The sequence below is a fragment of the Gymnoscopelus microlampas genome (assembly GCF_963454915.1).
Source record: "Gymnoscopelus microlampas genome assembly, chromosome: 9".
Taxonomy (NCBI): Eukaryota; Metazoa; Chordata; class Actinopteri; order Myctophiformes; family Myctophidae; genus Gymnoscopelus; species Gymnoscopelus microlampas.
This window is the reverse complement of record NC_139946.1, coordinates 8,993,082-9,008,405: the sequence shown is the minus strand read 5'-3', so window position 1 is coordinate 9,008,405 and position 15,324 is coordinate 8,993,082. Positions and strand designations below refer to the sequence as shown.

Sequence of the window (15,324 nt, the reverse complement as noted above, 5' to 3'; positions counted from 1 at the left end):
ATGCATTTATCACTGGATACCATGAACATGGTGGACGACAGCTGCCTCTCGCCCAGCAACTTCCACGAATTGGGGAAAGGTGGGGGGGCAGCTTCAGGGGGCCGCGTCCACAGCATTGATGTCATTCTGGGTTTCAGTAAAGACCAGGAACCCCTGCTCAGTTCGCCGGACGATCCGCGGCCCCACAAGGTGGGCGTGGGCATGGACAGCCTGGGAGAGCCTGGAAAGCAGCAGGAGCCCTCATCTAACGCCTCGTATGGTGGCCACCTTTCCTCTTTGAGAGACGGCAGCTCAGAGCAGCAGCCACCATATCATGGTATGTCATCGGCCAGACTCTCAGTGGTGTTAGTAATGAATAAATACTTGATCACTAACCGTGAATCCATCCAGGTGCATGTGACATTAACACATGGCATCACTCGTTTGCCCCTCAAAAAAGACGTTACGGTGCATGCAGATCTCACAGGCGTGGTTATTATATAACCTTTCATAACATTTCTTATCTTAAATTCTTGGGCAAACACAAAGGAGGGAGCGCACACCTGTGTTGATGAGGTGCTGACCACGGCAGGTAATAATGTTGAGAAGGATGAGGCCGCACAACTCTTAGCCATGATGCAAAACTTTATTAAAAGGTACAGGAAACCAACGTTTCGACAATAGTCTTCCTCAGGGTCCAGTCATTATCTTACATTCTCAACTTCAAAGGCAGTAAATGATGCTGATACTGAATGAAGTGGTTAGTTTGGAGCTTTTAAGATGGTGCACACCTTAATCATAACATATTTCTATCACCGGTCTGCAGCAGTCTGCAGAAAATACAATAGGCTATACTGTTTCCATGATTAGAGCCTTAATAACCACTTAACTCCTATATACTTTGTCCACCAGGAGTCTATCCTTGGTCCCCCTCATTGTGTCCCTCCACACAAAATCTCTTTGCTGACAATAGTCAATCTGCAAGCCCTTGAACAAGCCTGTTGTACTTGTAGATCTGCTATTTTCACCGAATGTTTGCCAATTCTGAACTGCCCAGAATAAGGACGTTCATGTGGTTAAACATCAGTTTACTATGAACTGTTGGCTGAGATTGAGAGATAAATCATAGAACAAGATGTGCATGGGGGGTTATGTCCTCAGTCCCAATCCCATATCCTTGTATTCTCTTCACTGCAACTTAGATTTATTGTGGTGTTATAACTGTTATCATTCTTCCATTCCATTCCATTCTCCATATCTAATTCTAATTGTGTAATCTGTAGTTAGAAAAAGCCCTGTAACAATCCCTTATTTACACACTTATTGGCAAAAAAAGTCATTCAGGATCCAGTCACTGCATCCAAGAAGCATGTTGTGTTGAGTCAACATAAATCACCACATACGTCATTTCTCTTTTGTAGATGTCTATGCTGTTAAGTCAGGCCTGTTCTCCCTGAATGGACACTACCTTGCGCATGGCGTCACTCATGTCCCCTACACCCCACCCCACTTCCCCCGTATTGAGAACCGGTGCTGGCCAGTGAACAGTGGCAGCCTTCAGATCGGTGGATGTGACGGGCTGACAGGCAGAGAGCTGGTCACTGAACCGGGCCTGACCTCTGCCATTGTGAAAGCCTAGGCTTTGTCATAGTTGCTTAATGAGAGGTAGATAAATGAACCCCCAAAATCCTCCTCTGCCCTAGCTTCTGCTCATGTTTGGTAATTGAAAGACTTGCACCCCTCCTTCTCCTCCATGTGCACACATGGACGCATGGACACACTCTGTCCCCAGTTTCACTGAAGCAATGAGTCGAACATGAAATATTGGAGTCCTTGGCAATGGCATCATGTGTTGACAACCCTTGTCAAAGTTTGGATCCCAATGAGTCGACATACCCTCTGTATGAGGTCAAATGGCCTAAAATGATTTATAATAATAAATGATATAATACATTAGAATAACTAAGTAACGTTCATTCCTAAATGTTTTCTATTTTAAATGCTGGTGAGACGTCTCTTGACGTAGCATTGTATCCTTCACTGCCTCACCCATATAAAAGTTATGAAATCCAAAGTCATGGTCAAAACTTGGCCAAACTGTAGTTTCCAATACTTTATGTAATCCTCAAAAAGTATATCAGATGCCAGATGAGTGTAATTTGCCAGGAACCTTATATAATCACATGGGAGTATATTTCATAGTAAGTTTAGCTTGCCTTTCTGTGTCTGAGAGCCTGACACCATGTCATTTGCACTAATTGAGTCTGATCATGACAGAGACACATACTGGTGTGATCTAATCATCATCTTTGTACTTAAATTAATTAAATTACTTGCTAGTTAGGCAAAGGCTAATTCACCCAACGGTCTGACAGTGTTAAGGACTTTCCCAAAGGTTTTCTGTAGGCCTATTTCTTTGCAGCTTCAAGTAATACTCACATACATTAGCTTGTTAGCCTATAGGTAGATTAGGAATACGAGGAAGGCAAGGAGGAATTATCAGGTTGCACCTGTGCCTTCAAGGATTTAAAGTATATAAGCCTGCCGTGAAACCCTTCAAGGCCGGAGCACAATATGGCCCGTCACAGTGTGTGCTACAATAAATGTTCAGAAAAACATAATACACTAGCAAGAAAAGGTTAATATATTATAGGCATTGAATGAATAATAATCATATTGAATAAAACTATACTAAGGACATATTATCAGAGTATGGTATTGCTTTTAATACTCACTACATCTAGGTAAAGTATGTAATGTAATTTACAGTTTGAGTAACACAAACCATCTCCCTGAGGTCCTCTTTCTGAGGACTGCTTATACTGTATTTGCAGTTGCAAAATGATATTAACAACCGCTCAAAGTGAGAGTAGGGGTGTTTTCAAGCTTCAGATTAAATTGGAGGGGACTGCTTGCTTCAGTGACCTTACAGGAGTCTATTGTTGCAGGTGTCAAACAAATGTGTGCTCTACTGGAAAGTGGTCGTTACATTACTGTAGGTCAATGCAAGAGTTCATTTCACTTTTGTGCTGCCTTTTGTTTATGTTCTAAAATGTGTGTTTTCTCACAGATGTCATCTAGCCATACAACAATAAGTTCAGGACAAAAAGCAAAAAGCCAAATGGACACAATACATTGATTGATCTCTCTCTCTCTCTTTCCCTCCTTGTATGTTGGACAGAAGTGGGCCTATTCACAAACAAGTGTGATGGGGACCTAAGTGAACTGACAAAGAGTATAGACAGCGATGAAGGCAAGTCCCCAGAGCCATGCAAGGACGATCAGCCGAAGAAGAAGCACAGACGCAACCGAACCACCTTCACCACCTACCAGCTTCATGAGCTGGAGCGTGCCTTTGAGAAGTCCCACTACCCCGACGTGTATAGCCGCGAAGAGTTAGCTATGAAGGTTAACCTCCCGGAGGTCCGGGTTCAGGTAGGCTAGACCTTGGCATCAGAAGCCATTTCCTCATGTGAGCCTAAGCCTTTATTGTATTCTCTGTTGGACTCTGAATAGAGAGCCACAGGGATGATGTATTTTCGTATGCCAACCCAATTGGCATGTGTTCAGGGGAGGGAAGCCGGGTGGGGTGGGCGATCATTCACTGCACGTACTCCTCCGGACTGGGGTGGCACCTGTCAACAGGGAATGTTGAACGGGAGGAGCAGGACGGAGGTGCTAAGTCCTCCCGGTGGGGGTTTCTCACTGACAGGTGAGCCAGTGGGGTATAACAGCCAACCCGATCGCCAGAGGAAACGTTCTCATTGAACGTTTTTCAACGTTTCTCAAAATCCGTGCATAGACTACTGGAAAACCACAAATTCCGTGCATAGCCGCCTCGCATCTCCCCCATTGTGACTAAACCATTTCGGAGGCGCGCAGTCTCAAGGGAATTGTCGCCGTGTGAAGGACCACCGAGCGAGCTAAAGCGAGCGAGTTGCCGTCCTGAAGATTGCGACATTCCCTTGAGCCTACTCAGCGCCGTTTGAGTTACGTACCGATAGGCACAGAATCGTAAATTTTGTTGTGGGGACTGCTCTACTTCCTGGTTTTTCCGGGTTGCGACTGGTTACGCCCACCGTGGGACTCCCCGTACATATGCACGGAATTTGGGGGTTTCTAGGCGACTATGCACGGAATGACGTGCACAAATCCGTGCAATGTATACTAATTCTCTGGCGATCAGGCTGATAACAGCAGTGGCAAGCAGTGGGAGGAATTGGGAGGAAAAAAAGGGGGGAAATCAACGTTAATTGGCAACAACAAAAAGGTTAAATTAAACAAAAAAAAACAAAAAAATCGTGATCGAGTTATTCATTTGTGTGTGTGAACAATACAAGCCTCTGTTTATGTTAACCACAGACCTTAGTTTGGAAATACTTCGAAAAAGCGTTTGGTGGGGGAACCCATTGCAAACTCACTTCCGGGTTTTAGGAATACAAACTGTAGCACTCTACGACCATTCATATTTTTCTCTTTCTGCTTCACTTGTGATGACTATGCTAATAGTTTGTCCACAGCTCTTAAGAAGCTAGCGTTAATCTGATTGCTATCAGCAATGGGCAGGCTGGAGCAGAAGTTCTCCTTATTCTGTGATATCCTACTGTCTTTTGGCAGGAAAGGCCAATGATCATGCTATTTCACAGTTTACATAAGGTTAAGTGAATGTATTAATTTTCCAGATTATTGCATACCCTCAAGGACAACAGATTCCAAGCCACCGGCCTGGTTTTCTCACTATTCAGGCTGTGAGATTATTCAAGACAATTACGATAGCAAACCTTGTGATGCATAGTAAAGTAGTGGGAGGGCACAGCTTTGAAATAGGACAGGCCCTTTCAGGGGAACAAAATGACAAGCTCACCGCTAATAATTAACTTATTTGTTTTATTATCTAGGTGTGGTTCCAGAACCGCAGAGCTAAATGGCGTCGCCAAGAGAAGATGGATGCCAGTAGCATGAAGCTCCATGACTCCCCAATGCTTTCCTTCAACCGGCCACCACCTGTGCACACTAATGTAGGACCAATGACCAACTCCCTTCCTCTGGATCCCTGGCTGACGTCTCCTCTGTCCAGTGCTACGCCAGTCCACAGTATCCCTGGCTTCATGGGACCAGCCCAGGGCCTCCAGCCCAGCTACCCCAGCCACAGCTTCCTAACCTCCTCTCCTCATCCTACCCATCCTCCTCATCCTCATTCTCATCCTCATCCTCACCCTCATCCCTCCATGACCCAGGGGATGCAGAGTATGGCTCCTCCTCCATACCAGTGTTCAGCTCCTTTTCCTGAGAAATACCCTTTGGAGGATGTGGACCAACGCAGCTCCAGTATTGCTGTACTGAGGATGAAAGCCAAGGAACACCTTCAGTCTATGGACAAGACATGGCACCCTATGTGACTACCATCCTGGCCACCCGTGTGAGAAACAATGACAAAGGGAGATGTTCAAGTTGTGTTGCATTCTCATTCTATCGGATGACGTAGATGATTCCTGCAAATGCAACAAGTCCCTATTCTACAGCACATAAAGGAAATGGAGGTTAAACAAACCTGGAGAACACTGGAGAAAGGATACATGTTTTGTTTTTCTACAAATACCTTTTCACTGAAGACAGCAAGTTAACAGATTGAGTCAACAGCCTGGTTAAATTCCTAATGGTGTTTGTGCTAATTAGCAATCTTGTGGTCAAAAGATATTTATTGATGCCTTGGCTGCTATCAAAACACACACATATATAAGGTATAAACTCCTGTGTTCCATTGATGGCCACAGATTTTTCATATCAAACTTCAAATTATCGCAATATCACAATACCCTAAAACAAGCATTCCTTTTGATCTAGTTTTGTTTTCTGTTCCTATTATTTTACTTTTGAAGAAGTAATTTTTTTGTTTGCAATTTAAAAATTTGAATGCTATGCTGACTTCTGTAAAAAAAACGAAATCATGTTTTAAAGTGAAATCTTATTTTAAGTATTGTTGTTGTAATAGTTTTTTCTTTCTCTATCACCCAATGATGATCACACATTTAAGTGTTCAGTCATTCAATTTTCTTCCTTAAGTTTGCGATCTTACTAATTAATCCAATTGTCCCACTTTCATGGGTCAGCTAATCAGTAGCTCCAAGTATTTTGTGATGAGGGGCTGATCTTACTTTCACATGACAGCAGCTTTTTAAATGAGGGATGAAGTCCGTCTCTGAGTAAATGCAATCTTGCTTATCTGTTGATCTATAATTATCATATACTTGCTCATAATCTCCTGTTTTCATACATAATTGTAGAATGGGCTACAGTACCCATTCTCTACTTCACAGACAGATGAGCTGTTACTTTAGAATTCATCCTGATTTAAGTTCTTAGCTGAGGACCAGTAAGCCTGGTTGCTGCCTATCATGGGTTTGACTGTGAACACACAACTGGAATATGGCTGAATTCACCAGCATAATTTTGATAAAAGACAATCTTTACTCCATTGTATAAACCAATGGACTGTTCATGATGAGATGCTTATATTTTATACAATGTATGACAAGTAGCCGGTATTGAACAGGGCTTCATTACCAGGGACTTACTTTTGTCACATGGAATTGTAGGGACAGGAAGAAAGAGGCTAGTGAGTGAAGTTACTTTTTTCTTTTTGCTTCAGCGACTGTGAGAGTAGAAGACCTGCTAGCAGCTCAGTGTTGGGTAGCTGTGGTTACGTGCAGGGCAGCAGAAGGAGTCCTGTCTAATGTGTCACCCCCTATAGTTTAGTCTTTGTTCAGCACAATTGATCCAAGCCTGTCCTCTTTGTCTAAAGTTTAAAGAGGGGAAACGGTCACAGGCTGCACTAAATAGGCCCTTGTAACCATCTTTGTTGCAGATGCCTTTTTCCACTCTGTGTCAAAAGCAAGGAGACATGGGCTGTCAGGTCGTCTGTGGCACAGTGTTGGCAATTTAGGGTCTGTTGTGGAGTCTGTTGTTAAGTTCTAAGTAGGAGTGTCAACTATAAAGAAAAGTAACAATAACCCTCTTTTGATATTGAAAAGGAGAGTCAGACAAACGTTTTCATCAATACATCTTATCAATACACAGCATCTGCTGATAGATTAGAATTGAATGTGTTCAAACAGGATGGTATACTGCAATCCATTTGATTAACCATGGAGGTGGATTCCTTCATCAAAAAAGTGCAATTCCAGCATTCTTTTTTATTTTATTTTTGAGGAAAGGAAATTATTTTTTCTCTGTACTGTCAATGTCATTCTACTGTTTCATTTGAATATCATGCAAAGGTTCACTCTTAGCTCCTGTTATTTAGTTATATGCGCTCAACAACGTTTTTAAATTAAACCCTGAAGGACCTCAAACTGTACAAATAATAATGCTGCACAAAGGTGTTGTTTATAAATGTGATTTTGGACCAAGAATAAGCCAAAGGTTATAGATAATGGGCAGAAATGCACTTGAAGCATTTTTTATTTTAAATGTGAATTGTACAGGATTCACTTTGTTTTATTTTTCCTGTACAGCCATTTTGTTTATTATGTCCTAGTTCTGCCATTGTTTACTTTTATCAAAATTGTTATCAGAACCATGATGCCCACATTCTGGAAAAATGAATACTGAAAATAAACACATCTAGTTTAATAGAAGAATTATCTCCTTATCCTCCTTACTACCTTCCACATTTAACATTTTGCACAATAAAATCCTGAGTATTAATTTAACTCTGACAGCATCAAGTTTTATACTTTCAGAGTTAAATTAACACTGGATTTTCCTCCGTGGCCTCCACACTCATTCCTGCAGAATAGTTTTTAACCCAACGAATAAAATGAAACACAAGGTTACTACGCAGTCAAATCCACAGTGTTAATTTATCCATTCGCAACTCAGAGAGTGTAGTACAAATGGACCTGTAAGGATTTTACAGAGTACATTATAGAATGTACTATTATTATAGATAGGCATTTAGCGGGTGCTCTTATCTAGAGTGACTTACAAGTGCAAGAGCATGAACCATAGTCAACAAATGACACGGTAAATGGTCACATAAGTAGAGTGCAGAGACAACAACTTAGTGCCTCAAGGAAACTGGGGTACCAGGTAAAGAATGAACGTAGCATCTGTCTATGACAACATGCTATCTAAATATCATTCTAGCGTTTGTGGTCAAGCAAAAATAATGTCTATCTATAACAAAATATATGTGAACATGGACCAACATATATAAGCATCTATCAAAAGATATGCAAGAAGAAGGGATAGAAGAAAAGAATAGAGCTAAAGGATGAGGTGAGTGCTAGGAGGTGAGGTGGAGTCTGAAGTGATGAGTTTTTAGACTGCAACGGAAAATAGGGACTGAGTTTGCAGTCCTGACTGAATCGTTGTCATCTGACATACATGGGCAGGGACACTTTTCTCGCTAGTTCCCCATTTCTTTCTGGCCTTGATGTAAGCACTCTTTCTCGCACTCTACCCCTCCCTTTCCTCTCTCCCAGTTCCATGGCTGGTGGCAGGGTGCCAGCCTGTTAGGAAGATGAGACTCCAATCAATCAGGGCTTCCCAGGGGGGCCTCTGACCACAGGGCCCAGCTCCTTAATTGCCCCCAGGCAGGCAGGCAGGCACGGCCGCTGCAGCACATGTTCACAGAAAGGCCGGTGGTGCCGCTGTGCTAGCTGGTCTCCTCAGCATGTGAACCACTTTCTTGGACAGATGGAGGCCTGGATGGACCGCACTACATGGGGCCATATGGGTAGAGCAGAGAATCTAACAGGGAGGCATTGTAGTCATGATTGTTTTTTTTCTACACATGCTGTGTGGAAAGATGGTGCAACATGATGGTAGAATTACTAGTAACAAATAGCACAGTGTGTTAGATAAGATGAAAGAGAAAAATACACTTTCATTGGCTACAGACGATGGGAGGAAGAACGACGAACGATGAAAGTAATGAGAGAGAAAGTAAGACATAACATGTAAGTAAGATGAGAGAGTGAGGAGATGAAAATGGGAGAGGGGGAAAACAGAGATGAGAGGGATTAATAAGGAAAAGTGTGGGAGAGGAAGAGAGAGCGAGAGAAGAAAGGATGTAGAGTAGCAGTGGAGAGAGAAATAGGAGTGTGAGAGGCAGAGAGAGGAGGGGCAGAATGGCTGCTCATCAGAATTAATGATGTAGAAAATCCCCCAATTAGAGCATTTTCCTGCGTTGCAGGATGAGTTCAGAGCAGGGTCCCCTGACAGCCTGGGGATTAGTGCCCGAGCTGGACTGGGCCAGGCTGAGCTGAGCTGGGCCGGGCCTAAAAATACATTTTGTGACTGCTGCTGTACAGCTTGGCACAGCTCGGCCAGTACTAGGATGGGTCCCTGGCCACAGCCAGGGGCCGGGGTAGGCATGCGTTGAGTCGGAGTAAGAGGTACAAAGAAAAAGCATGGGAAAAAGAGCAGCAGATCAACAGGGGAAAAATGTTTTGTTGAGAAGTTTTGCTCTACTGTGCAAAATCTCCTTTTGTTTTGAGAATAAGTCATACTAGAGTTAGACCAACATACTTTTTTATAGAAACATACTATTTTGCTGATAAACTGACTGAACATTTAAAAGACATATTTCTAATCTCTTCAAATATTGAATAATACCAAAGCAAAACCATGTGTGTAAGTTAGGGGCATGAATTACTACTGCCATTGGTTCAACTGCTCAACTGTTGACTGGAACAACATTTCTGGCGCACTATTACATATGTGTTCTTCCAAAACAAAACCTAATCTAGTTCGGACATCTGGATTGTTGAGAAAATCAATCTTGTCCACATGCTACTTTGCCTTCAACCATGGATGAAAATATGGCATGCAATGGCTTGGTGTGTTCTCTTACAGCTGGTGGTAAGAGACAGGAACAGGAGTTAATCCTACAGACCTGGCACCCAGGGACATTGGAGATTAGTATCTCAAGGCCTTCTCAAAAATGTCAGGATTATTACTCAAATCATTTCAAAAAGTGAAAAGCTGCTAAATTATTATAGAATGACTTAGATGTTGAATAAAGGTCTGCAGTCATCATCTATTCAATAAGTAGACTAACCAGAACACAATTGCCTCACATGAGAAAGAAAGGTAGCAGAACTCAAAGCCACAGGTTGCTGACCAGCTGAATACCCACTAAAGCAAAGACAAATGATTCAGAGAGAACCTCTAACTCACTACAACTCCATGGTTATTGTCTTCATTAAGAACAATTAAGTTCCTAACGACTAATTGATTAATTGTGTGATCTATTATTTCGCTCCCTCAGCCCAGTGGATCTGAAAGGGCCACGGCTGGAGTTAACAGTCTTAATGGAAAGACGCGTTCCTTTCTGAGGATAATAAGGGAAAAGAGCGGAATTAATTGGTTTTGATTAAGAGAGCTTTTCAATGGGACACAGCTTTTTCGCATGACATAATTGGAGGTCAGTGAGTGGGGGGGTGTGAGAGGGGGATTTGCTGGCTGGCGCCACTGTTCGTGTGTGTGTGTGTGTGTGTGTGTGTGTGTGTGTGTGTGTGTGTGTGGGGGGGGGGGGGGGGGGGGGGGTTGGGTGGGTGGGTGTGTGAGAGAGAGAGAGAGAGAGAGAGAGAGGGGGAGAGAGAGAGAGAGAGAGAGAGAGAGAGAGAGAGAGAGAGAGAGAGAGACTAAGATTGAAGTAAGAAAGAACACAGAGAAACTCTAGAAACTCTCCCCTGCACTCTTGTATAGTATAATATATCTTGTCAAACATACCTGGTATTCAGAGAGTGTTAATTTCACATTTGTATACTCTCAGAGTTAAATTAACACTGGAGATTTTACTGTGTGGTCTTGCTATGGTGTAATTAATGTGTAATTAACTGAAAGCATTGTAAATCCAAAGAAAAAACGCACACACACACACACACACACACGCGCGCACGCACGCACACAAACACACACACACACACACACACACACACACACACACACACACACACACACACACACACACACACACACACCGACACACACACACACACACACACACACACACACACACACACACACACACACACACACACACACACACACACTAACCAAAGACAGGGAGGTCTTATGCCTGCCTTTAAGTGGCCAAATCTCAGGAGCTGCACGCCCTTATCAATAAATAGTGGGGGGGGCAGAACAAAACAATTACAATACAATACAAAACAGAACGATATAAATACCTATCAACAGTACTGTACAACTATTACAAAAGGAAAATAAAACACCAGACTTGACAAGGAAACCATGTATTTCAATCCATTTAGACCAAGTCTAGACCCAGACGCAGACTTCCTGCAATCTTTTTTTGGGGAATCTAGCAAAGAGAGCATTACAGGAAGGGATCTGGAGGGAGATAGCTTGAACCTCTGCACATTATGCCCTCCAGGTGTAATCCATTGCTGCCAGGTGAAAAGAGGCTTGCCTTGTGAGCCTTCTACACACCTTTAGCACTAGCCTAGACCCCGCCCACTCCACTGAGTGGACTGCTTACTATATAGTCTGATATTATCAGGCAACTTTTTCCACTATAAGATGGCAAAGTCAGCCCGGGGTTTGATGGATATTAATCTCTCAAGACAGATTCAGTTTAGCAGCTGAATCTGCAAATTCAAACGGTCTGCTCCTAAACTGGTGGCGAGCATGTTTAAGGGCAAGCCTTCCGGTTACCTTTTGCCATGCAGACCACATCGTTCCCCTGTTTCCTGAGAGGTAAAGGTGGGGTCTGAAAGAACTCTGTCCTAGCTAAAGGTAGCTAAACTGGACAGAAAGAAATTCAAAATAAGCGAATCTTTTCCTGATGCTGCACGGCCGCACCAGTATCCACTATCTTGTCAATGCTATGGGTTATGCCCATAGCATTGACAAGAAAAATACTGAGTATTAGACCAGTACACCATTACTCAGCAATTCACTTGCGACACGTTGTGAGCTTGTAGATCTGCTATTTTTGAAAGATTTTTAAACATTTGAGTAACCCTTCCACCACTGAGTAAATGTACAATATTTGCCTTTGAGATGTAATGGAGTAGAAGTAGAAGTATTGACAATACTCCTGTAAATCTCACAATTGCACTTGTAGGCCTACTTAGTACTTTCCATCACTTTGGACTTAATACAGAAAATGGTGCCTATAAAGTTTCCAACTAGTTTCTCAAACAGTGCTGAATCATGACTACAGCTCCTCTTTGATTAGTTGAATTAAGTTCGAGAAAATACCACAGTATGCTTATCTTATGGCATGAAGAAACCAATCACTTCCACTTCATATATTTATTTCAATAAACACCACTTAATTAAATACAAAAACACATGCGCTGACGCTGTGAACAATTTAGGCTAACAAGAACAAAGTCTTGTGAAATTGTATTCTTTCTTAACTACAGTACTGTTTTTTTTACTACAGTATTGTATAACTTTTTATGACATTGTATTGTATGACTTCATATACTATACCCATGTCAAAGTAGGAACTGAAAGAGACAACAAGCTACACTTCTTTCTGCATCAACTCCAGGCCATGTGATGTAGTTGGCAGGATTTCACTGAAAAGGAGAAATGAAAGCAACAATTAGAAAAATAAGCATACAGTAATATGAAATTAAGTAATTATAATAAAACATAATAATACAAACCAAGTTAAAGCTGCACTATGTAACTTACCTCTTCTACCCCGGATTTGAACCCTGGTCTCTGCACAACTGCTGAAACATCTACATTTGAGCTAATAGAGCCTGCCTTTTAGCCTGCATTTTCCAAACTTACTTTGATGAGAAAGTGATTCTGATTCTGATTCTGATTGTGATTCTATGATTGTGTCACTACCGAAACGAAAGTTTGTCACTACCGAAACGAAAGTTAAATCCGAAAAAATCACTAAGTGTGGAGGCCAAAATCGTCCCTGCAAAAACCTGTTAGGAGTACGTTTCAGGCAATTTAGAGTTGATTGGTAGTACTTTGTAGTGACTTTTTTTTTTGGTCCCTAACATTCATCGAGCTCTGGACTTTGTACATTTTCTTTTCACCATTGTGTCACTACCGAAACGAAAGTTTGTCACTACCGAAACGAAAGTTAAATCCGAAAAGCTCACTAAGTGTGGAGGCCAAAATCGTCCCCCCAAAAACCTGTTAGGAGTACGTTTCAGGCAATTTAGAGTTGATTGGTAGTACTTTGTAGTGACTTTTTTGGTCCCTAACATTCATCGAGCTCTGGACTTAGTAAAAAAAAATGTCACCATTGTGTCACTACCGAAACGAAAGTTTGTCACTACCGAAATGAAAGTTAAATCCAAAAAAATCACTAAGTGTGGAGGCCAAAATCGTCCCCCCAAAAACCTGTTAGGAGTACGTTTCAGGCAATTTAGAGTTGATTGGTAGTACTTTGTAGTGACTTTTTTTTTTGGTCCCTAACATTCATCAAGATCTGGACTCAGTTTTCACCATATTCCCCTGATTCTGAATCTACTTCAGGTCTATTTCAGATTGTGACTCAGTGTCACTGCCAGTATTGAGTATACTGACATCAATTAATGGTCAATACACATGATCAGCTGTGTTCTGTTTGGCTTGAATATGATGTTAACAATGTTTTTGTTGTAATGTTCCTGCTCTTTTTTTTATTATCAAATTAATAAAGTTGCTGAAACCCCTGGGAGAACGTGTTTACTGTGTGAATTGCCTGAAAAAAATGTATATTTATATTTATATTTACAATGTGTTTATACATTTTTTTGTGGGATGATCAGTTATATGTGGGTTAGGGTCTTATAACTATGGTCGCGCCACACTATGCCTCTCAGCCATTGCAAAGTCTACGGTAAACAGTGACCTCTAGTGGCTTATTGCTTTATACATTTATACCGGTCCCTGATGAAAAAACAAAACAAAAAAATGCTTATGATGGTTGCTGGTTTTAGCTGCTCTTGGGTGCAGAGTAAATATTTTCCAACAGATGGTTTTTAAACAATGAACTAAATATCACTTGTGGCATATTTTAATTTATTTTGAAATTTCACTGGAGGGTAAGCCCCTTCAGATCATGCAGCATCTGGTTTTCAAGGGATTCCAAAATTGAACCCTCATAATGAATCCTGATCACGAGTGGATGTATTTGCAGATTCAATCATTCACAAAGGTGAAAGGTGTTAACTTCAAACGTCTGTAACATCAGAAATGCCTGGTGGCGCAAGAGAAAAGCTGAAGTTCTTCAATCAGAAGTTTGTGCGTTTGAATCTTGGTCCCGGCGAATATTTATTTTTGGTCAAAGTAAAAAGTTCAATATTATATTGCACATTCTATTGCAATATCCAGGGATGCTTTGGCTACAGAGTGCAAAGCACTAGTCATACCTGCCAACCTCAGACCGTCCGATAACAGGAGATTTTGTCCCGGGGGGGGGCTCTTGACCACGCTGGGGGTCGCCGTTACCCGCGTCGATAAGGGGTGTGTTTTTGGGACGAGCGTTCGATAAGCAAACTCAGAATCAGGCTAACAACTAGCCATGATTAACAGGCTGCACGCGCTGAAGCTGCGTAATGCTATCAGTCAAAGATGGTTAAATGATGCGATGTAGGTGGACGCCTTTTTAGGAGACAGGAAGCAAGTTGGAGTGCATTGATTCCAATGGAAGAATCGCGCAGAAACGGGAAGTAAACCGGAGATTGCGTATCTTGCCGAACTAACCATCTTTGACTGATAGCATTTCGCAGCTTCATCGCGTGCAGCCTGTTAATCATGGCTAGTTGTTAGCCTGATTCTGAGTTTGCTTATCGAACGCTCGTCCCAAAAAGACACCCCTTATCGACGCGGGGGTAACGGCGACCCCCCGGGACCCCCCTGGACGGTACTGCAGATATATAAATAGATGGATTCCATGTAATCTCAACATTGCATGCATGGCGCATTTAATAATTAAATGCTGAAGTATTCAACTTTACTAACTGAAGGCTAACATACAACAGAATGTTTCAACAATACTTGGAGACATCTGCTGTGAGTCACTGAGCAATGGTTGTTCTTCTGGAAGTCAGCCTGCAAATGAAAGCCCCAGGTTAAAGAGTTGAGTGGGGTTTGAACTCGCATCGTCTGGTTCATTTAGACAGCGTCTTAACAAGCTGAGCTATTTGCTGTCTCTCTCTTTACTCTGCTTTGATGTGATCTCTATAGACTATTACAGTGGCGGACTCAGGATCTCTTTATGAGTAAGGCCAGCCAAATACGTGGTAGGCCAGTAACATTAGAAATGCCTGGTGGCGCAAGAGAAAAGCTGAAGTTCTTCAATCAGAGGTTTGTGGGTTTGAATCTTGGTCCCGGCGAATATTTATTTTTGGT

The 15,324-nt window shown here is 42.1% G+C and overlaps 1 protein-coding gene across 1 annotated transcript; it reads left to right on the top strand.

Annotated features, from left to right (window-relative positions):
• On the top strand, positions 1-5,378 carry rx1 (retinal homeobox gene 1; the record flags this gene model as incomplete). The annotated part of the gene is made up of 3 exons (XM_084067551.1): positions 1-316; positions 3,161-3,414; positions 4,878-5,378. The coding sequence occupies 3 exons, from the start codon at positions 1-3 to the stop codon at positions 5,376-5,378; spliced, it is 1,071 nt and encodes a 356-aa protein (XP_083923677.1).
• Between the last annotated feature and the right edge of the window lie 9,946 nt (positions 5,379-15,324).